The 23,716-nt window shown below is 42.3% G+C and overlaps 1 protein-coding gene across 3 annotated transcripts in view; it reads right to left on the reverse strand.

The window, feature by feature from the left end:
* LOC120764804 (connector enhancer of kinase suppressor of ras 2-like) overlaps positions 1-23,716 on the reverse strand; it is a 362,406-nt gene that overhangs the window by 167,301 nt on the left and 171,389 nt on the right. For 2 of the 3 annotated variants that reach the window (XM_040088834.2, XM_040088833.2), the window contains exons 4-7: positions 22,672-22,874; positions 21,316-21,403; positions 11,828-11,869; positions 9,221-9,340 (exon numbers count right to left, since the gene is read on the reverse strand). In XM_040088834.2, coding sequence (XP_039944768.1) covers positions 9,221-9,340; positions 11,828-11,869; positions 21,316-21,403; positions 22,672-22,874 — 453 coding nt within the window. The remainder of the gene's footprint in view (positions 1-9,220; positions 9,341-11,827; positions 11,870-21,315; positions 21,404-22,671; positions 22,875-23,716) is intronic. The other variant, XM_040088836.2, reaches the window with a different exon arrangement.

The raw sequence follows: 23,716 nt of genomic DNA on the forward strand, positions 1-23,716 counted from the left end.
GGAGGGGAAAGGGAGCCAAGGGAAAAAGAAGGAGAAGCTGCATTGCCCCATTCAGGGTGGCAGCAAAAAGAACACATTGGAAATGACTTATACGTACCATGACATGGCACAACCGATTTTGACAACCACTTCTAAGTATACCCCCTACAGGTTGCAGCTCACGGAGTGTTTGCACCTGAAAGACGACAACTGGAATTTTGTGTCAGTTGACAACAGTGAGCAGGGTACCTGGCCAAGGGTCAAAGGTAAGCTCATTGTTGTGGGGGACTGCAAACACACCCCAAAAGAGATCGAAATTCTTCCAGGAACACTTGATAACAGTCCTGGAAAGTTCGTTCTCTGGCTACGCTGCACTCACCCACCAACATTCCTACCTAAAGGGCAGATAGTTGCCCAGATCATACCCACCTGAGAACGCCCGGAAGAAAACAACATACCAACTGCTTGTCCCGTGCGCAAGATCACAGAAGTGAAACCCCAGGTGGGATGTGAGTTACAGGTGGGTGATGAGGCCATTAACATCACAGGCCTGCTCTACACGGACATGGACGTGACTGTAATCCCAGCTAAGCACTGGCCGTCACATTGGGCCTTGGAAAACGTGGCAGGACATGTGCAAGGAATAGGCAGAATGCAATTGGCCAAACAATCAAAGAGTGTGGTTCAAATTAAGGGGCCAAAAGGGCAGTTGGCCAGTTTACCCCCTTTTGTTTTGGATTATAGGGAACCCTTGTTGTGGAGAGACCTGATGGCCCAGTGGGGAGTCACAATTGACATCCCAAACCCCCCACAGGATTTTTGGGCGGCGGTCGCTGAGGAGCGCCCTACCCACAAGCTGAATTGGAAAACAGATGCACCAGTGTGGGTTGAACAGTGGCCGCTTTCAAAACAGAAATTGAAGGCGCTCGAAGAGCTCGTGGAGGAGCAGTTAGCTAAGGGTCACATTGTAGAGACCACCAGCCCTTGGAATTCGCCGGTTTTCGTTATCCGGAAGCCGGGGAAGGACAAGTGGAGGCTCCTCCAAGATCTCAGACAAATTAACAACGTGATAGAAGACATGGGCTCTCTTCAACTCGGGATGCCTACCCCGACCATGCTCCCACAAAATTGGAAATTGGCTGTAATAGATATAAAAGATTGTTTCTTCCATATTCCCCTACACCCTGACAACGCACCACGTTTTGCATTCTCGGATCCCACCATTAACCGAGAGGCCCCGAGGAAACGCTACCATTGGAGGGTTCTTCCCCAAGGGATGAAGGTGTCACCTATCATCTGCCAGTGGTATGTGGCTTCCTTGCTGTCCCCGGTCCGCGTAGCCGCAGAGAAAGCAATCATCCATCATTATATGGATGATGTGCTTGTGTGTGCCCCCACCGATGATGTCTTGTCACACACGCTTGACCTGACAATTAATGCATTGGTTGTTGCAGGGTTCGAGCTGCAGGAAGACAAGGTTCAAAGGATGCCACCTTGGAGGTACCTGGGGCTGGAAATTGGCAAGCGGACCATTGTGCTGCAGAAATTGGAAATCAGAGCCAAAATTCAGACCCTTGCAGATGTCCATCAACTGTGTGGGGCATTGAATTGGGTGAGACCCTGGCTGGGCCTCACAACCGAGGACCTAGCCCCTCTTTTCAATTTATTGAAAGGGGGAGAGGAGCTGAGTTCTCCCAGGGAACTAACCCTGGAAGCAAAGGAGGCGCTGGAAAAGGTACAGCATCTCATGTCCACTCGGCAGGCCCACTGGTGTGATCCAGACCTGCCTTTCAAATTCATAATAATGGGGAAATTGCCACACCTCCATGGAGTCATTTTCCAATGGAGAAATAACATCAAAAAGGACCAGGGCAGAGAGGACCCGCTCTTAATCATAGAATGGGTCTTTCTCAGCCATCAAAGGTCCAAGAGAATGACACGTCCACAGGAACTGGTGGCTGAACTGATCTGAAAAGCCAGAGTCAGGATCAGGGAATTGGCCGGGTGTGATTTTGAATGCATTCACATTCCAATTGGATTAAGATTGGGCCAAATTACAAAGGCAATGTTAGAACACCTGCTTCAGGAAAATGAAGCACTGCAGTTTGCTCTAGATTCCTTTATCGGGCAAATCTCAATTCATTGGCCAGCCCACAAAATTTTTAATCAGGATGCCAAATTTACACTGAATTTGAAAGATGTTCGGAGCAGGAAGCCTTTAGAGGCCCTGACTGTTACCCTGGTTTTTCTGAGTTTCTTTATTAGCCTTTTGATTTTCATAGATGGAGTCAGATCTTTTAGATACTGTAGAATATTAGAGCAGTTTTCTACCTTTCCCACAGATGTAACATAAACAAATCCTTTGTTTTTCATTCTCTGTCCTTTGTTTGCATATTTCTAACCTGAAAACAATTGTAACTGACAATTGGTCTGGCCACTGAGGCTGAGGGGTGGAAACCCCAAAAAGCCAATCTTCTGCTAGACCCACAAATGTATAAAAAGTAAAAAATAAACAAAAGGGTCTCTTCTCTCCGCTCTTTCAGCTGGGAGCTGGATCAGAAGAACCTCTGCGAAAATGTCTTGTCTGCGTGTGATTGCTTTGTGTGTCTCAGTGACACCTGACAGTTTTCACAGACACGTCCGGAAGGTCCCACAAGTCAGTTATGACTTGGAAGGACCCTCAGACTCAGCAGTGGGAGGCAGATGTTGCCGAGGTGGAGGGATCACCTCAGGTTGCTGAGTTGGCCACTGTTGTCAGGGCTTTTGAAAGGTTCCCCGAACCCTTCAATTTAGTAACGGACTCGGCTTATATAGCGGGGGTGGTATCGAGGGCAGATCAAGCAATACTGCAGGAAGTGTCTAACACAGCACTGCTTGAGCTGCTTTCTAAGCTTGTCAAGCTTGTCTCCCACAGGGAGCAGCCATTCTTTGTGATGCATACGAGATCACACACCGATTTGCCGGGTTTCATAGCTGAGGGGAACAGAAGGGCTGATGCTCTTGCTGCTCCTGCAGTGATGGCCCCGTTGCCAAGCATTTTTGAGCAGGCAAAGCTCAGCCATCAGCTTCATCATCAGAATGCGCCGGGCCTTGTTTGCCAGTTTCACATCACTCGGGAGCAGGCTAAAGCAATTGTGGCTACGTGTCCCTCATGTAATCAGCATGCACTTCCCACCTTAAGTGCGGGAGTGAACCCCAGAGGTCTGAACAGCTGTGAGCTGTGGCAGACTGATGTAACACATATCCCCCAATTCAGCCGATCTAAATATGTGCATGTGTCGGTGGACACCTACTCCGGTGCAGTTTTTGCTTCCGCCCACGCAGGGGAGAAAACCTCAGATGCAATTAAACACCTCATCCAGGCTTTCTCCTTCATGGGCATCCCAAAAGAATTAAAAACTGATAATGGCCCAGCATACCGTTCCAGGGAATTCTGCAGCTTCCTACAACAATGGGGAGTGGGACATAAAACCGGCATCCCTCATTCCCCGACAGGCCAAGCTGTAGTGGAGAGGACCCACAGAGAAATCAAAAGGGTCCTCAACCAACAACAACCGGTGTTGAAAACAGAAACACCGCAGACCCGATTGGCCAGGGCTCTATTCACACTAAATTTCTTAAACAGCACCTTTGAATTTTTAAACCCACCGATCGTTCGTCATTTTGGGGCAAACCCTCAATTAAACATCAAAGAGAGGCCACCAGTCATGGTCCGGGACCCTGAAACTGGAAGGAGAGAGGGACCTCATGATTTAGTCACGTGGGGCCGTGGGTACGCTTGCGTGTCCACCCCCACGGGGCCGAGATGGTTACCATCAAAATGGGTGAGGCCCTATGTCCCCAGGGTCTCAGGGGAGAAAAAGAAACTGCCACAGGTTACTCAGGCAGCTTTTAGGAGGAAAAGGAGGGAAGATTTTTCCCTGGACGATTTCCCTTTCCTGAATGACCCCTGCTCGAATGCTAATTGTTTGTTTTAGTTCTTTTAGTCCTGGCAGAACCTGTCCAGCGCCAGTCCCAGGGCTGAGGAAGTTCCACCTGCTCCTCAGCATCCTCCTGCTTGCCAGTCTTGCTGCACCTGTCTCCGGATGGTTGGTGCCCCAGCCCAAAGCCACCAGGGCAATGGGGCAGGCTAAAAAGCCAGCCAGAGCATCCGAGACATGGTGAATGACATCAGGAGAGAGACTGGTGACTGGCTGAATGGATTGTTTGGGGACTGGGGAATTTCGGGCTGGGTGGGTTCAATTTTGAAATCAGTTTTGTTATTTTTTTTGTTTGTTATTCTGTTAATTTTAATTGGGTTTGGCATCATCAAATAATGTTAAGTAGATTAATTTCTAGCACCACACATGCCCCCTCTGTGAACCAAGTTGCTGTATCATCCGTGCCTGGATGGGAGGAGAACATGGAACTGGAGGAAGACCCAGAAGACAGGAGACACCCAGAAGAGGAACCTCAGATGGAGTGGCCCACTCAGCCAGAGTGGCTCGCCGAGAGTTACCCGGACTTCGAATATCATCCTCCTCCGTTCCAGCCCTCCTCCTGTTATTAAAACAAAAAAGGGGGAGATGTGGTGGTGCAGAACTGTTTTATTAGGTTTTTATAAGAAGTTTATGTTATGGTTCATTTCACTGTATCCCCAGTGTTGTAACCCTTTTTGTGTTGTCTGTATAACAAGGTGTTTTGTTTCAGTCCTCCCACCCCCCATTGCTCTGGGGCAGCCTGTCTCTCCAGGAGCCCTCCCAGACTGCAAAATCTCAGGGAGAGGGCTTCAGGTGATAGGTCCCCTGGGGGGAATTCCTTTCGCTTTGGATTTTAGTGGTCCAAGGCTTGGGGGTGGGCACACCTTGTTACCCCCTGAATTCCCTGATTTGGTGTCTTGTTTTATTCTCCCTGGAACCCCTCCCCCGCTTATAGGGGGTAGGAGGGAGGAAAAAACTCTCTCAGTGTCTCAGCCGCTCAGCTCTCAGCTCGGAGCTGTGAGCCTCTCTGCTCCTCAACTCTGGAGCTAATAAACACCTTTTAACCTGCTAAGCTGAGAGCCAGCCTTTTCTCTTCTGCTGCTGTCGGCTGTCACTACACAATCGGGTCCAGGTGCTAAGCCAGGAAGCCGAAACCAACTGGGACCTTCTGTGGCTGTGTTGACTCGAGCTAGCCGGAGGTCATCTCCCGCCCGGTGCGGGACGGAACCAGACACACTATTTGATTTCCTAAAAATATATGTGTGCATGTTTGGCCAGAGTTAACGGTGATTCTCACAATTTAATACTTTTTTAGTGCAGGAATTCATTTGAAGTCTGTCATATTGATTGTTTGAAACAAAGCTTTGCCTTCCAGACATCTTGTTCATGCTAATTATACTGTGCACTTCCAATATTAATGGTATTACCATACCCAGGACTACAGTTCAGGAGAAAAAGTGCTTTACAATCCTTAACATTACTTCAAAATGAAATAGAAAATACATGGAGGGTGTTTCAGTATTTGCCACTCATAAATCAGTGATAAAATAGGGAAAAGGAGGAACCAGTTTGACTGGCGAAGCTGGGGAAGGAAGAAGAGAGGAAAAAGCCCAATATATTTCTGGAGGCCAACAAATGCCTGCAGAGATCAGGATGCCAACAGAGTCCCCAGGACTTGGAACGGAACCCAAACTGCGTGCTCCCAATGCAAATTCCTTTGTCCAGCAAACTGCTGGGAAACCACAGCACAGAGCATGTCCTGGGAAGGCTGGAGATAAGGCCATGTTTTTAATAAAGCTGAATGCAAAAGAAGTTATTTTAGAGAGGAAAAAAAAATAGGGTGACTATAAAGCTCATAAAAGCACAGATGGAAAGTTAGAAAATTATAGAACTGAAGATGCACATTCCAAAGACTTAGAGACCCTTTGTAAAAATGCTTTATGATCCAGAATTTATTTACACAATTAAACACACAGACACCGCCCTGCAGGAGTTCTGACTCCATGCAGCAATGGCATGGACTTGGACCTGGAAATTAATTCCGTTTATGTGTGAGCTTATGCAATGTCAATAGGATTCCTCGGCTCATTTGGGGAAGAAATTAGAAGGCATGTAATAAAAATTTTGCAAATGGAGTTTTGAAAATTTTGTAAGACTCATAATTTAATCAGCTGAATATCATTCCAGATAACTGAATTCTTTCATAAGTCTGAGTGATTTACAACACACTTTTCTCCAATGGCAAATAATTGTGTTTGTTTTCTAGGTGCCAACCCTGGATGAACCCTGTTCTCAGTAGCTCTGAAAATCAGAGCTACCCTTAAACCCAAGAGAGCCTGTGTTTTAAATTTATGCTATAAAGGTAACAAATGTTCTGAAAAATTGTACAGTAAGCCACTCTTGAAAAACACATTTTTGGTGATTTTGATACCAACTGCTGTACATTAGCTTCCTACCTCTAAAACTAAATTTACAGTATCCTTTTCACAAGTGTGTTGTGAGGATGAATTCGTGTCTGTGAAGCACTCAGTAAGGCCATATAAAAAATAAATAAAACAGCTCATGATGAAATTAGTAACTCCAGGGACTGCAGAGCTTAACTGAAGTGTGGTAAATCAGGCCTCAACCCCTACACTGAATGATAAGGATAAAAATGGAACTCTGAATACTTTTCATTCACTGAATAGTGCTCATTTTTCTCTTGAAAGGAGCAGATATCCTGTGGAAAAAATCTGCTATACAATCATGAGAAAGCCATTTGTAATTCATTACTCTGTTCTATATTTGATTCTGATTAATGTTTTCTTTTCCTTTTCATATGATTTTTCATTTATTCCCATTTATAAGTCCTTTTTCATATTTTCTTCTAAACAGAACACAGTGTCAGCAAAATTGATTACAAGGAAATTTCCAACCTAACACGTTACAGCACCTTCACAATTAGGCACAGAAAACTCACTCATTCACTGTGATTTCACTTCATCTAAGGGAAAAAAGGGGATAAAAAGGAGAAATTGCCAGGTATTTTTGATTGCAGTATTTGTTTCATGTCTTCTGTCAGCAGTGCCCACTCACTGCTCTTTTGTTGACTCTTAACTCGTGGGCACGTTGTGGATGGAGAACCACACAGGGGTTCTTCCAGCCCGAGTCTATCCAGCCAGGAGCATTCCAGCACAGGTCCTGTCTGCCTCAAGTTCTACCAGGGAAAAAGGGGAATGTGGACCACATGAAAGGCCCCAATATCTCAGCCAACAACTCTCACCTTGGTCACTCCAGAGCTTAAATCACACTCCAACACTTCATGGGCAGTTCCTGCCAAGAGCTCCTGACAGACACCTGCCTCAGCCTGCACACCAGGAAATCTCAGTTCCCCACAGGAAATGCTAGTTTTGGGGTAGATTCCACTCCTGTCCTCCACCAGTCTACCCCCTGTACTAGATCCAGAACCATCACTGCATGGGAAGCATCAGCAACACCAAGCCCTGCTTATTGTGCTGCATCATCTCTGAGGAAAATGCATCTCCGTGTTCAGCTTCTCTGCAGCACTGATAATGAACTTTCCCCTAATTAGACCAGCAGAAATACATCCCATTTCTGCACAGAAAGGAAAGCCATGCAGAGTGCTGGCCTGCAGGGTGTAGTAATCCTAATGCAAGTCAAAAGCACTGGGGCATTCACAACATATCTCATGCAAATGTACCGACCTGTATTTCCTGGGTACCCTGTGCTAACCCAGAAATCAGACATGAAGGGGAAATGGGGCCATAAAGGGAACATGTTTGGCCATAAGGATGCAGCAGCATAGCAAGGAAATTGTATCTGTGCTCAGGATTACACACTGGGCTGAGCATCTGTGATGCCACAGAATTAAAATTAAATGTGGTTTATGCTGTGGTAATGTTCTTTGTTGACTAAATCAGCCTAAGAATAAGTGATCTTGTGCAGTCACACAACACCCCCTCATGTTATTAAAATGTCATTCTCAGATTAATAGGCATACCTCAGAGTAATTATGCCCTTGTAACTCTGACAGTATTTGCATATGATGTTTGTTGCTATTCAATGTCAGAACAAAGAGGAAGATGTTGAAATAATACAAAGTGTCTCAACTAACAGAAATTTAAAACCTGTAAATCATGCTGAATTACAAACAAGAAACATGTCATAAGGTGTAGAGTGGCACTCAAATGGTTTTTGATTTGTCAGTTTGGGGATTTTCTGTGGACAAGCCTCATGGCTGCCAATTTCACTCCCCACTTCCCCCTTTTTTTCCTCCTACAACTGCTTCTTTCAACCCAGAAGCAACATTCCTGAATTACTCTTCTTGTAGGGAGAAAATAAAAATAAAAAATAAAAAAAATTAAAAAAAAAAAAAAAATCTGAGAAGGCAACTGAAGGCAATCTAGGAGATTTTGCTGGGAAAAGCAGCCTGACTCTTGAGGAGGGTGAATGAGAACATCCCAGTGCCTGCAGTGACACCTTCCACTCCAGCTTTTATTGGGATCTTGGGTTCCCAAGCACAATCCTTATGTTCCTACAGACCACCAATATCAAATGGTTGCAAAGTGAGGGACTACAGAGGGGAGGCAGAAATCTTTACCCACCAACCACTAAAATGCTACAAAAATCCATTGTCCAAAAAAAGGTATCAGTACATGAATATTTAAAAGCTGTAGCCAAATAATTCTGAAACTGTCTCTGCATAACATTTCACTGCTTTGACCCACCACTAATGCAGAGCAACTGGGATGTCCAGAGCCATCCAACTAGGCTGCTCAGTGAGCAACAATTTAAAAATAAAAGAGATTTATTTTGTTCCTGGGATGATACTTCTGAAAGTTTTATTTGAACTGATCATTAGGGAGGCAAATAACTCCATTTATGTAAGTCCAAGACACAGACCTTCCACTAATCATTTTGAAAGCACATTAATGACATTAGTTAACTTTATTTGTATGTGTTTGCATTTGGGGATTGTTTCAATACATTCCAAAACCTGCAGTCTGGTTATCAAAGGATCATAGATTTAACTACATACAGTTACACATGAAGCCCTAGGTAAAACAGGTTTTAATTTTAAAAAACCCCAAACAATCCCTTTGTTTAGATAAATGTCAATTAAACCACCTTCAGAAATCTGATTCAGCTTACCAAAAAAATTAGGACATTGCATGAAAATACATTTTAATTTCTTGATAAATTCAAAAGCCAAATCACCCCGAAGACCTGAGGCTTGTGCTGGGCAATCTAAGAGTTAAACCTGAAACTGCTTTGCTACTTACCAGCCCCTCACTGGGCATGATGCTGATGAGATGAACGACCTCGAGATGTGCTGACTGGGACACCAGAGAGTCAGATGAGAGAGAAATGATGTGGTCACAAATCCCAGACAGGGTTTCACACTACAAAGAAAAAAAAGTCAGTGGAATCCCTTGTATCAAACTGGAACTACAAGTGGAGAAGTCCTTATTCTAAGAACTAACCAAGAATAAATGGATAATTTTAATTCTTAGCACCGTAAAAACTGCAAGTGTATGAAAGTCAAAAGCAAGTGGTTAAGGGAACAGAAAATATCCATAAATGTCAAGAAAATGTACATGTATGAACAGTTCTGCTGTAGAAAAATATCTGTATCTCTAAACTATCTTCTCCACTCCAACCATGTGCACTTTAAAAACAAAAGAACAAACCCAATGAACTTTATCCTTATAATCATAAATACAATGGAAGCGGAGTGAAGTAGGTAAAAAGAAATGTCTTATGCGACTGAATAACCTATTTTGGCTACCAAATGATGACATCATCCCTACCAACTGTGATAATTAGGTGAATTCTGCTCTTCAACTTGGAAAAATTCCTTTGTTAAAAATTACCCTGGCAGAGAAGTGCCTTAGTTAACCCATTTCCTGAAGTAAAATTCTTATGCATCTTTGAACACATCCTTTAACTGATATTCTACATCACTACAACTATGCAATGATTTTGTTATCCTGCCTACCAGCTAAAGATCTCAAAATCTTAATGCAAATCCACAGAAACACCTTCAAAGCAGGAGCCCCATTGCATGGACAGTAGCAGTGGGTCTGACAAATTAAACTCATCTGTCAAAGCAAAGTCTGTAGGTCAGAGAGGAGCTGAGCTCAACTCTCAGACAACATTCATGTGGAAAGATTTATTCCCAAATTTCTGTGTGTTGCTTAATGCACACTCCTTCAAAAAGTCTATGCCTGAAAATGTTTGAACCTAATGTGAAAGAATTCATTTAACAGAATTTCAGGATGAGTTTCCGGTCGAGGCTGTGCTGTGTGCATCTATTTTGCTTTGGGGACTGTACTCTCATTTTTCCTAATTATAGCAAATTCCAGTGAAATCCCTTCAGGGAAGTTTTCTTTCAGGTGTTTGCAAAAGCATGAAGCTTTCTAATATCTCATTTGACACTATCCACAGAAGTTAAACAAGTAAAGTTGTCACAATGAATAAGTTAACTGCCTAAATTTATAGGTTGCATTTCCATTCACTGTGCAGTTGCTCATCTGGAAATCCAAGGGTAGCTCTGGAGCCCTGGCTGTGGCATCTGGATTTTGTATCAGCTGCAAGATGCAAAGCATCCCACTGAGGTGTGTGCGACTGCAGCTAAAGGTCACCATTTCCACAAATATTTTGAGCAGTTTCAGCTCAGGGCCAAAACCCCTGAGCAGAATTTGGGTCTCATCTTCTCCCAGCAGAGATGGAGAAACTCAAAAAAATCTCAGGTGTAGTGGGTGCCCCTGTGTGTGAATACATTCTTTATCCAGCTTTTGAATCACTGGCATGTCAAGATATTACCATAATTTCCTACTGAAAACCTCTCTATGCCTCAAAATTTGAGAGCATTTTCCCAGATTAGATGCCGACTAAATCTCAGAGAGAAAAACACTTTCTACTTTCTATTGTAATGCTTTAACCTTAGAGTTGCCTTATGAAAATACTTTTTTTAGTAAAATAAGCAACAAAGAAGTTTTAAATCAAATCAACATGGTCTATGGAAGGTGTCCCTGCCACAATTAGAATTGTGGGTTAAAAGGTGTAAATACGTGTATATGAGTGTATATATATATATATATATATATAAAAGTGTGTGTGTGTACACACCCCGAATCCCAGAAGGTATCAGGTGCTTTTAAAAGTTCTATTCATGCCCAGGTTTGCAATAGTAAGCGTTTTTCTTTCTTCTAAAAGTCACTATATGTTTTCTAAATTTAACAGCACATCAATGTTTTATGACAGATTTTAATCCCTGCTGGAAGCAAAGTATGTGCAACAGGCTTAAAAAAAAAAAAAAAAAAAAAAGAAAAAAAAAAAAAAAAAAAATTCAGGCCCTTGGGCAGAGCTTGTCAAAAGCTTATCTGAACTTGTAAATCCTTTGAGAGTTCCCTTTCACCACAGGCTTTAACTCTATCTCAGTGCCAGTACAGGTTTTCAGTGTTGGTACCAGGAAATATAAAGTATTTGAACTTAAAGGCCAAGATCTAATCAATAATCTTGAATAAGATTCTTCCACTCTGCTTTGTCATCAGATTTTTTTGAGTTCTGAAGGCACAAAATGCTCAGTCTGACAACCAGTGATGCACCAGGTCTATGGATTTGACCAGCAATCCTGGTAGGAATATTAACTATACAGAATATTGTGCAGCTTCTAAACCTAAAACAATAATTTTGTATTGGTAATTAACTGTAGCTATAACAGAGAGCTTTACTGTGGGGAATTTTTATTTTGAGCAACTGATATAATTCATCAGAAATTATGCCAAAGAGTAAGGAACTTTATTTTCCTATAGCAGCCTTATTTTTTGAAAAATCATTTCCATGTGTGGGGTAAAAATAGAGAATACCAAAGCAGAATTACTTACCACATGAAGAATTTTATTTTCTGTTTCATACACCGTACAATCCTGTGGTAAAAAAGAACAAAACCTATTAAATGAATGTCACATTAAATTTCCTATTAAGAAATGAAAGCAGGGTTTATGCTGTTAACAATCTCTTACATATTCCTGATGAATCTTAAGACTTGCTACTTTTGGAGCAGCCATTTTCCTATTTTAGCTATCATTTTAAGAATAATCAATCTTACACTCCATAATTTCAGTGTCGCCCTTACCTTGCTTTTTGCTTTAGTGCTATTACAGGGATTAAAATATTGTTTCTCTTTCATCAAACAAACCGTACAAATTGCTAAAAGGGATCTCCTTCCTCTATTACTTATTCATGTTTGAAAGTTCCCTCAGTGTGACCCTCTGGAAATTGGGACACAGCCATGGCAAAGGGGTTTGAACCATCCCCTGCAGCTCTGCCCCACCTCCTCCTGCCACTCAAAATCTCAGGTTATATTCTGCTAAAACATAAAATAAAAAGGGAAATACAGAAAATATCTCTTCCAAGCAGAGTGAAATTAGAACAGGGTCTCCCAAAGTCTTGGTTCCCTCTGTGGACAGCCCTGGCCTGGCTCCCTCTCCCCTTATTATGTTGGGAAATTGTTAAAACCTTCTCAAAGTGCTATTCCACATTGGAAAAGGCTTTCTACAGAGCAAAATATGGGATAATTAAAAAACCTGTCCTCTTCATTTAGTATTTTTTCCTTGAATAAGCTTTCAAATAAAATTTAACTTGCTGATAATACCTGAGAGGTCCCTTCAAGTAACTTAAGATTCCCTCAGTTGGTCGGAGCCTAGTGATGGCAACACCAAGGTTGAGGATTTTGTCCCTGTATGGGCTTAAGAGTTGGACTTGATATGTGTGTCCCTTCCAACTCAGAACATTCTGTGATATCCCTTCAAGCAGCTTAAGATTCCCTATATTTCTCAAGATTTCCTCTTTTTACTGGATCTTAATATATTAGCAATGAGTTAATTGCTTCAGACCCCCCATGAAACAATTCCAACCCCCTCATTCCCTGTACCCTGAACACTCAGTTTGAGCTGGGACACTCTCTGGAGTTCTCTGCTCCCCTTTTCCAGCAGCCCAAACCTTTGGCTGTTCCCATCCAGCTCCCAAACCTTGTCCCTTGGGTGTCCCTTTGAGGATTTTTTCCCTGAGCCCCTCTGAGGCAGCTGCTCCAAACCCTCAGCCCAAGGAACTGCCCCTCCCTCAGCTTTGAAGATCAATATTTATTTTGGAGGATTGTTGCTCCCATGGAGAAATGAATTTCTAAGTGACTGCAGTTTAAAGAATATTGCTACAGAATAAGAAAGTCAAAATCAGAAGATTGGGCGCACCAAGCAATACAGAAGAATTTATATTAGCATTTCATGGTCAAGTATCCCTTTGATGTTTCCTCTGTATTCATACTGTTATTTTCTAGAGCACAAAAAAGAATTCAATTAGTCAGTTTGGCTGGCAATGCCCAAGGCAATTTTCCCTACAAGTTTTGCACACTTCAAACAGCTCATCCACCATCTCCTTTAAACCCTCCACGTACCAAGAGAACAAAATTATCACAGCAGGCCAGCTTGACTTCAGAGCTAATGTTCCTGTCTAAATTATTCCTTTATTTTCTGTGCTAGAAATACAATATGAACCTCCCTCTGAACAAACTTAATTACTTCAGGTCAAAGAGTAGAAGACTTATGTATAGTAAAACTGAAATTTTACTGTTTTGTAGAGCAGAACTAATGTTAACTGTACTTATGTTTGCACATTCAAGATTACATTAGCATGAAAAATGTTAATGGATTTGGGATTCCTTCCAAAATAGATGCATATTTACTTTTTTAAAGAATACATCAGACTAGTTTAACTGAGAGGTTAAAAGCACTTACAGTGTTATACTAAAATATTAAGATATGTAGGTCACAATATTCTTCTGATTTATTTTTCTCTGATACATAGCAATGCACTAGGGATCTCATTAAAAAAATAATCTTCCGGCACTACTATTTATAGGATGTTGATCTATTTTTCTTAGAAAATAAATAATAGTCATAGTCACATTCTTTCTACATTCTCCAGTAGCAAGATGACATGATAAAAATATTTATTCCTAAAGTTTAAAATAACCTTTAAATTAGTAGCTGTGTTCTATTTCCCCTTTGTAAAAGGATAAGACCCAGGAATTACAAAACCAGTCACAGCAGCAGTGTTGCAAACCAGGCAAGGACTGCAGTCCTGAACATCCAAAATTGAAAGATGCAGCACATCTTTGTCTGATAAAGTGAAGCTGCTCCTCTGCATATTCATAAAGAGAAAAGGTCAGTGGGACTTGTGGTCACCCACACTCTAGTCAAAATTGCAATTTCTAATTTAGAAAGAAGGAAAAAATGCAAGTACCACAAAAATTTGCAGATACCAAAAAGAATGTTTTATGGCAAGTTCTTGAGGATGGTTAACTAACACATAAGAAAATGTAAAACATTTAGTCCATTAACTTAGTTCTATAAAACAGTATGAGCTAAGTCAACTACTGAAAGGAAACTGAGACCCTACAAAGGAGCATTTCCCACCACAATAGCACAGGAGAGTTCTACAGCAGTAATTGAGTGGTGGATATAACAAAGTGATATTTCAAAATACATTGCTGGCATGCATAAAATGAAATACTTTTGAAATTCAGACATTCAGAAGAAAGAAATCACTCTGGAATTAGGCAAATATACAATGGCAAATGCACAGAATTGACTCATTTTACTTGGTTCAAAGGTAGAGACTTGATCAGAGTGTATTTTTAAAAAAGAGTGAACAGATGTTTGATGAAATGTTCTTTAGCAAATGCAAGCAAAATAAGATGGAGGGGCTGATAGCTGAAGTCTGCAAAGTTCAAACTGAAAATAACACCCAGGTTTTGCATGGCAGCTGCTGAATCACAGGATCATTCTGGTAGAAGGGGCCTCTGGAAGTTATCTGGTCCAACCACCTTCTCAGGGGAGGCTAATTTAAAATTTACACCAGGTACAAAAGTTACTAAGAAACAACAATTCCTATCAATTGCAGTGCAAACTAGATGGCTTTTAAAAAGCAGAAAAGCCACGCTTTATCTTAAACAGAGTATTTGGCTAAAAATAGGGCAAAAATCCATTATAAGGTGTCTGAATTTATCTCAGTGAGATTAATTAGACAGTAATAAAGGGGAGAATAAGAAAAATTTTGTTTGGATTTTGTTGAAAAAAGTTAGGCTGAGTTGTGCCAATATCCTTTGGTAAGACACAGACACTTTTTTGTTGAGAGAAAGTTTGTTCTTGCAGGTCAATGAGTGTATCAAAAGCATCTACCTCAGATTTAAACATCTTTGACCTAATGAGGGAAAATTAGAATCCCAGCTGCCACTAGGACTGGGGAACTCCTCCTACTCAATGAAAAATTAACCAATGGTTGCATTTTATGAACAAAAATCCAAACCTATTCTTCCCCAGTTCCTCCAGTTGTCTTTCCCTCAGGGCAGCCTTGGTGCTAAAGCATGACCAAACCCAAATTTAGTTCAGTTATTATGGTGGATTCCATTTCAGAGCAGGCAGGAGAGTGAGTGCACCTTGAAACTGAGCTGTAACTTGAAGTCAGCAGAGAGCTCAAACATCTTAATACCCTGTTCTAATGTGCTTTTTTTGCATATTATTATAAACACATTTTGATAGGACATTGCACCTCAAAATCAGGATGTTTCTGCAGCTCTGTGCATGACATAATCCTTTTACAGTAGCCAAGTGAAGGTGATCAAAAGGGTTAAGAAAACTGAGCAGAATAAAGTACATTTCCAAACAGAAATGGACAGCTGTAAAACTAATTTTAGAGAATGTTTTCTTTTAACCAGCATGAGCAGATGCTCTTTACAGTTAAATAAGTGACTATTCATCATAGCATTTGCATGGTATGTAAATAATAATAATACATTAAAATAAATTTGATCTAAGGTTATGTCACTCAGATCACACAGGACATCTGAGCATGAAGATTCAGAACCACTTTTATCATGGGTTGGCACAATTTTGTTTTCTAGTTATAGAAAAATGTGAGATATTTTTCCCTGCCCTAACCGTGGAGTGGTTTGGGGAGGAGAACAAGGACCTATTAAAAAGCTAGCCAGGATATTGGCAGCTAAGTTAACCAATGGGAAATGTCGATGTGACTTTGGAGGGGACATTTAAAACTAACTGCAGGAGATCAGTCTCTCTCTCGCTTTGGGGATCTGCCATGAGGTGACATCGTGGTCGGGCTGGGCCGGGCCCGGGTCGGGCCCTGCTGCCTCTCTGGGCAGCCGGGCCGGGCCTAGCCAGGCTTCTGAGGGCCGCTGCCTGCACAGGGAAGGCCTGAGCTGGCTGAGCCCCTTTCCCCTGCTGCCGGCAGAGGAGAGGGGCAGCTGCAGTTCGGTAGTGCGGGGCCATGTGCTCAGACTGTGGCAGAAAGGGCCAAACCATGGCCCAGCTTAATCACCGCTGGCAGCGGAGAAAGAAAGCCTGCAGCTTCATAACAACTCTGAGCTGAGCCAGTCTGGATGAGACTGAGGGGTGGAAAAAAGGACATCTACCAGCTTCCTCCATCAATACAGCCCTGCATTTTCTTCAGTTCCTGCAGCCTTGGTGCTTGCATGTAGCTTTTTGCAAGCCCGAGCGGATTTAACCCTTTCTTAGCAACATGAAACTTTTAAAGCACAATTCTTCCTTAAAATAAAGAAGAAAGGAAACAAAGAATACTAGAACAGACACTGAATGAAGTCAATTAGATGAGAAGTAAAAGAACTAATAATATTGGAATAGGATTGAAGAAGTGGACATTTTTTAACCAGACTTTTCTAAGGTAAATTATGAAGAAATTAACTGTTCTTTGCGGCATTCTTAGTATTATTTGGGTAGAATGGTATTCTAATCAAAATTAAGGACTGATGGAATTGAGATTTATTTAGGAATGTGATATATGTCCTAAAGTTAATTTGTGTTAAATGTTATAATATGTAACTCGTTCTCTGTAAACTGCAAGTTTTATTTCTAATGGAGTACACAATGGGTTAACTGGGACTGAAGCAGCACAGAGAGGGGCAAAAGGAATTCTTTTGCTAAAAGATTGCACGGGAGGGACACGAGAAAACTATGCCAAGAATTACACGAAAAGGGACACGAGGAGACTTCTGCCGGGAATCGTTAGAGGAAAACACAAAAGGATGGAAAAGGGAGATGGAGAACCCGGAGGACCGAATGATTACATCAGATCGATATCTTATCTGTCCCCACCCGACATTAACATCTCTACACCATCCCCGGACGCAGCAATCAAGACATTGTTTTTCAGCTCAAATCCATTCAACCCGCCAGAACCCAAACATGAATATCTAATGAAGCTGCCTCGGAAGAGGGAGCCTTAGGATCCCGATTTTCTCTCCGTGGACCAGTGTATAAAAGTCAACAGCCCCAGACCAAAAATGTGAACTTGGGGGGTGACATACTGACAGTGTGTTACCGTGTTCACCCAGTGCCGAAACCCTGGGGTTCGATGCTGTCCTTTTAATTGTGGCTATCAGAGACTGTTATTTTGTCTCAAAATAAAATTCTAAATTTTGATTTATTGAATTTGGTCTATCGTATTTATTACAATTCTGGTGACCCCGACGTGATGGTGTGATACTGGGACCCTCAGACCCCCTGTCTCTGACCAGGAGGTGCCCTGCTGGTTTCAGTGGCCTGGCAGAGCTGGGAGACCTTGTGGAACCGATCAGCCACACGACGAACTGAAGCAAAAAGCCACACTTAAAAGGAGTTTAGGCGAAGTCAGAGCTCTTGGGGAACTCGGGGAGGTCTGGGGTACAGGACCTCCGGAGCCGCGGCGAAGACGAAGACAACTCGTAAAAATCTACGTGCATGAAGAATCCACGCAGGAAAAGGATCATAAGTATTGCGTGGTTGAGTGGGGGTGACCGAGCGTGTGGAGTAAGACGTGATTTTATCACGAAGCGAGTGGGACCCCAAAACCGCAGTTCCACTTCCCCACGAGGGGTGTGGTCGGTTGCGGGGGAAGCGAAAGTTTCAGGGATACCACACACCTCACATGTCAAGCCCAGAAACTCGGGGAGTTTCAGAAGGGGGATCGGTCACAGGAAGGCTGAAAGGGAAGGGTACGTCCTTAAAAGAGTTCTGGGACTGGTAAACCTTTCAGCCTAGGACCAGCAACGGTCCAGGGGAGAGAGTAAACAGGAGAAAAAGAGCTCACAATCACTAGGAAAACCCCAAGAGGGATCGATCACCCTTAAAGGGCCAGTAACTGGTGGACCTACACTATGGGACAAGGGAAAAGTAAATCCAAGAAAAAAGTCACAGGGAAGTCCAAGAAAGGAACTGTTAAAGGTATCCCTGAAATCCCAATTGAAAGTCCTTTGGGTTGGATGTTAGAGCATTGGGAAGAGTGTCCTATGAGGAAAAGGAGGTCAAAGAAACAGATGATACATTATTGTATGGAGGTGTGGGGAGGAGTTGAAGTACGGGACCACGTAATATGGCCCGTCTTCGGGACATTTGAGGGATGGATTTGCATGGCTTTAGTGAATTATGTGAAAGAAGAGGGGGGAAAAGAGGAATATGAGTATGCACGAGTCTGGGAAAGGATCGATGTTAGACTTTTACCAGTAAAATTAAGGTGTCCTGCGAATACCTTGAGTGATAAATGGGAACCTTTAGATAACCTTCCTCCACCCTACCTCTTGCCCTCACCTCCTCCCCTCCCGAACCAGGGAAACCCGCAGGGACCCTCAAGATCAGGGCATCCCTCGGGGCGAGGGACCCTAGCCCCCTTGCAGCTTCCATCAGCCCCTCCCGCAGAGTCACAGCCCTCACAAGACTTAGCTCCGTTCCTGCCGGTTGGGCTCCCTCCCCCATTAGAACCCACGCCTGCTCCCCGACCGTCGGGGGGGGTGACCCAGGTTCCCCGAACCCCGACCCTGCTCCTCGATACCCAGCCACTAGAACTGGATCTGGCTCCGTTCCTCAGCCCCGCAGCCCCGGCCCCACAAGTTTCATTAGAGGTTAGACATACTCCCCCCGCTAGGAGGACCAGGCGACAGTTAAAAAGATTTCTATATTAAACTAAGGTTACAGTGTAATGTCCCCTGTTAAGAAAATTCACCTGGAGTGGCAGCTGCAAGTTGTGCATACAAAATGTGTTCAATTTGCACAAAATGTCAAAGACATTCCTCACTTAATGTGCCAAATCTGTACCTTTGACTGCTACTTTCACACTGGCCAAATGAGGTATTTAAAATGTATATAATTCATAAAACAAGGAGTATCTGAAAGGATCTGAGACCCAGGTTTCTATTAGTTATGCCTTTCAATTCATATTCCAGCCTACAGCTGAGCCTGCAGTTCTGGTTTAAGTGAGACATTTCTGCTTTCACACATTAAGGTCAATTTTCCTCAGATTAAGTAACAGTAAAGCTTTCTCTCTATGACTGCTTTGGTTTTATCTGCTCTTTCTGGTGCTAAGTTTAATATAACATAAAAAGATCTTAGTATACAGCCATCAAAAAAGCCAGATCTGACAATAAGATAAAGAAAAGGCAAAACTTGATTTGTAACCCGAAGTACTAACTAAGCATTTTTCATCTTGGAACGATTTGGAGTTTATGCTAAAAGATTGGTTTTAAGTTGTCAAAAGCAGGACAGCTCTGGGACTGGAGCTGAAGAAATGGAAAAAAATAAAGAACCAAACTATTGCTGGCAGAGGAGAACAGAATTTTATCTGCCAAAAGCTGAGACATGAACGACAGAAGTGGAGACAGCAATTCAAAATTACTCTATTTTCACCTAGACCACAGGTAAAAATCAAACTCACACAAAGAAAGTGCAATATCAGCAGAAGGACAGAATCAGAATCTGGACTTTTTATACTGTAGAGAAGTTAATTTTGCTTAGTCTGTAAATCGAAAATAGCCTAGTGCTATAAGCATCTTGTAAGAGAAAGCTTAATAAAGATACATAAATAATTAAATGCCGACATAGGAATTTCTAAACTGAAAAAAGAGAAAAAGCATCTTTGTTTTCTGCTGCAAAAATGCATAAAGGATAAGATTTCCAGGAGGAATAAAGCTGAATATTATAAATTAAGGATAATAGTGTAAAATACAATGATATATTTACCAGCCTTAGTTATTTTGCTCTAAGAACTGAAATAAAATTGAAGTGGAGGGGGAAAAAAGTTTTCAGAACTACTACTCCATTACTGCTCCAAAAAGCATTTGAAATTGAGTTCTGTGATTGGTCTGCTGGGAGAGTGCATGGAAATCTGTGGCAGCACAGGACAGAGGCAGGCAGGGGAGTCCTCTACGTTGGAGACAGGCCCAGCCTAAAGTCCCTACAAAAGTGGAGCTTAGGCTAAGCTTTCTTCTTGCTTTCCCTCCTTCAACCCTTTTGTCTTTCTCCTTTTCTTCATTCCAAGACAGCCCTGCCTGTTCTCTGACCTCTCCACATATTCCAGTAACACTCTTCTGTCTCATCAATATTTTATCCGCTCAAAAGGGGAGTGGCTTATTGTAAATATTTGTAAAACTAATTTATCCTCACTCTTTCAGTACCCGTGTGTCACGTCTTGTCTTACTTCAGGGGCTGACACTGCCAGAGACTATTATACTATTATATTATTATACTACTATATACTATTATATTATATTGTTATAGGGGTCACAGCTCCAAGCCTGACTTCAAGGAATGTTTGGACAATGGTCTCAGGCACAGAGTGGGATTTTTGGGGTGTCTGTGCAGGCCCAGGAGTTGGAATTGATGATTCTGGTGGGTCCCTTCCAACCCAGGATATTCTATTATTCTATATATTATATAGAACTAAAGACCAGATAAATTATTTTTATGTACTTGAGGACTGTACCATATTACAATTAACTAATGGGTGTCAGTGATGATAACATGGCTACCATTATCTGTTCTGTAGTTAGTTGGTTTAATGCTATGAATATTTCGTGTTCATCCTTAAAAAACTTCCATGCTACTGGCTCTCCTTTCAGTGAAGAAGCCACAGAGCAGGTTCTGGATGTATTTGTATGTATTTTAAGAACTTGTCCACAAAACATTTTGGATCATTCATATTTTAATCTGGAATAACCTGTTCGCTGTTAAGCTGTTTCCCACTGTGGCTTTATTCTTCTGTTTAACACTTGCATGGTGGTAAATCACCTGACATGAAATTGTCCACTCAAGAGCAAAGTGGATTATTTTTAACTTCACACCATCCTTCAATCTATCCAGGATCCTCAAAGTCCAAAATTCTTCCTGTCCCTCCCAAAAAATGAGAGTACGGAAAGAACAGAGAGGTAATGCTATAACAACTTTTCTGGTGATGTTAAAACTGTAGTTATTTTTACTATTACAGTTTTTAAGCAGTGATATGAAAGGACTCAGAGCAGAGCCACTCCTACCTGTTGGACAATGGTTGTTAGTTCCAGGCACAGTTGAACAATGTTGTTTTTCAGCAGTGAATATTCTGTCACGCTGACAAATGGAGACCTGGGGCAGGGGAAGGACAGGTTTATGCAGCATTAGGAGCCACAATTTACACTATAGGCAGGTATATGTAATTCAGGGATCAGTTCTACAGCACAGAAATGCCAAATCATTTTAATCTCCAGCAGCAAGTCACACAACTTTTGTAATATACACCTTTGAAACAAGAAAAAATGCAGGCAGGATGTAGACTGGATTTTGGCCAGAACATCAGAAGTTCTTGTTCTTATGGAGAGTAGAAATGGGAGCATTCAGATAACCATAAGCAGCCCAGATTTTCTTTGTACGGCTTATTAAAAAGATGGCATTTCTGGTATGACCACTCCTCAGCAGCAATTGGCACCTTAATTCAGAGACCACAGTAATGCTTACTTAGTCACAGCTTCCTGCACACTCAGATTCTCTTCAGGGTTTCCAAATTCTGGCTAAATCTGACCCTGTTTGAATTTATAAGAACTGACAAGGTCATAGCCTGAGAATATAACTGCTGGCATTAGGTTAGGAAGACCTCACCAGGATTATAAAAATCCTGTAAAGGAGGGTGGTTCACTCTCACTGTGATTTCAAAGGTGCCATTTATAAATTTCAGAGCATTCAGATTCCAGATAAAGCTATTCATTGCTATAACTACAAAGAAAAACAAGCCAATGTTTGTTTTTTCCAAACAAGAAAAATGCTGTTTTATGTTTTGGTTTCTGTCTTGCCACAGTCACAGAGATACTTTTAATCAAATTCTCAGTTCATAAATGTAAAACACCAGTGGCTGATTGTTGAGCATTAAACATCACAACTGTACCTAACACATCCAGCCTACTCCTGATAAATAAGAACGTTTAATTTTCAGACTAAGCAAGTACTATTGTTTATTTTGAACATTCTTAATTGATTTGCTCAACTCCAGCTTTTCTGTGTCTTTTTAATGACTGAAAGCTCAAACTCCACAAGCTTTCCTTCCTTGCCCTTCATGCTGAAATTTCTGATGATGTTACCAGTTGTGGCAGTGAGAATAGCACAGAAATATTCATTTCACACAAAATCCAACTGAAAGAATCTCAAAAGTTATCTACAGCAAATTTTAACACTCTTCTGACAGAGAAGGGTACTAAATTTCACTTCCAGTATTACACAAATTTCTAAACATTTAGAGCTAGAATTCCAGACCTGCCATTTTAATATTAGAATAAAAGAGCACAAGAGGCAAAGAAAGAACAAATACAGAACTCCCCAAAGAATTATTCTCATGCACATGGGATTGAGGAACAGCTAATTACCTGTCCAGCCAGGCAAGTAAGTTCTTGGCGGCACCAATTAGGTCAACTACAGAGGTAAGAAAATCATTTGGCAGTCGTCTGGAGGCCCTGCCATCGTAATGGCCACTCCTCCTCCTACCCGTTATAAAGTTCTGAAGGTTTTTGGCTGAGGCGTTCAGCTTGTGAGACAGAGTTCTCAGGTTTTCAGTCTCCAGACCATAATTCTGAGGGAAAGAAGAAGATTGATAGAGTGCGTGGTCAGCTACATGAACCAAACCATGAAGAGAAACATCCTGGATTGCCTTGGCTGAGAGGGTGGTTGTGGGTACCTGGGTTGAGATGAAGCAAGAATATTTGGGTTGGGACACACGGGATGCACTCAGTCTGGGAAACAGCCTCTGCTGCCACCAGCAATCACAGTCCAACACAACTCACGTGGGTTCAGCCACATCCCTAAGGGAAAGACAAAAAGGATCCTATGTGCTGAGTCAAGGTCTATCCCGTTCTCAGGAAGTGCAGCTGAGGGAGTGCAGTGTCCCCTCTCTGCTGTGGCCCACGGGTGTCTGTCACCCCGGTCTGCAGCACTCCCACTGCACTGGATTCCAGTGCCTGGAATTCCTTCACCTGAGTAGAACATCCCCTTCCCCTGCCCTGTGAATCAGGAATAAAGTGGAACACGGCCTTGCTGAGAGACTTTCACAGGAACAGCCTCTCCTGAACCTTGCTGCTGCTGGAGAGCAGCTGTCCCATGTGCATTGGAACACGGGAACATCAAATCAGGTCAGAGCAAAGGCTCCTGCTCCCCATGGCTGCTCAGGGAAGAGTCTGAGCAGAGAACATGTAGGAATAGCTGCTCGTGGCTCAGAGACTCCAGCCAGTGATAGGGTTTCATATTTAAGAGTTCTGAGTGGATTTTTGTCCATTGTTCTAGTTGTGATGGTGGGAGAAGGGTTGAATCTAACTGAAGGTTTCCAAACACAAGTCCCTTTTCCCTTTATCCACATTTCTTCATCCATGTTGTTGTCATGCACCCCCCACTCCCGAGCAGGTATTTCTGTATAAGGAA

Source organism: Hirundo rustica, chromosome W (genome assembly GCF_015227805.2).
Source record: "Hirundo rustica isolate bHirRus1 chromosome W, bHirRus1.pri.v3, whole genome shotgun sequence".
Taxonomy (NCBI): domain Eukaryota; kingdom Metazoa; phylum Chordata; class Aves; order Passeriformes; family Hirundinidae; genus Hirundo; species Hirundo rustica.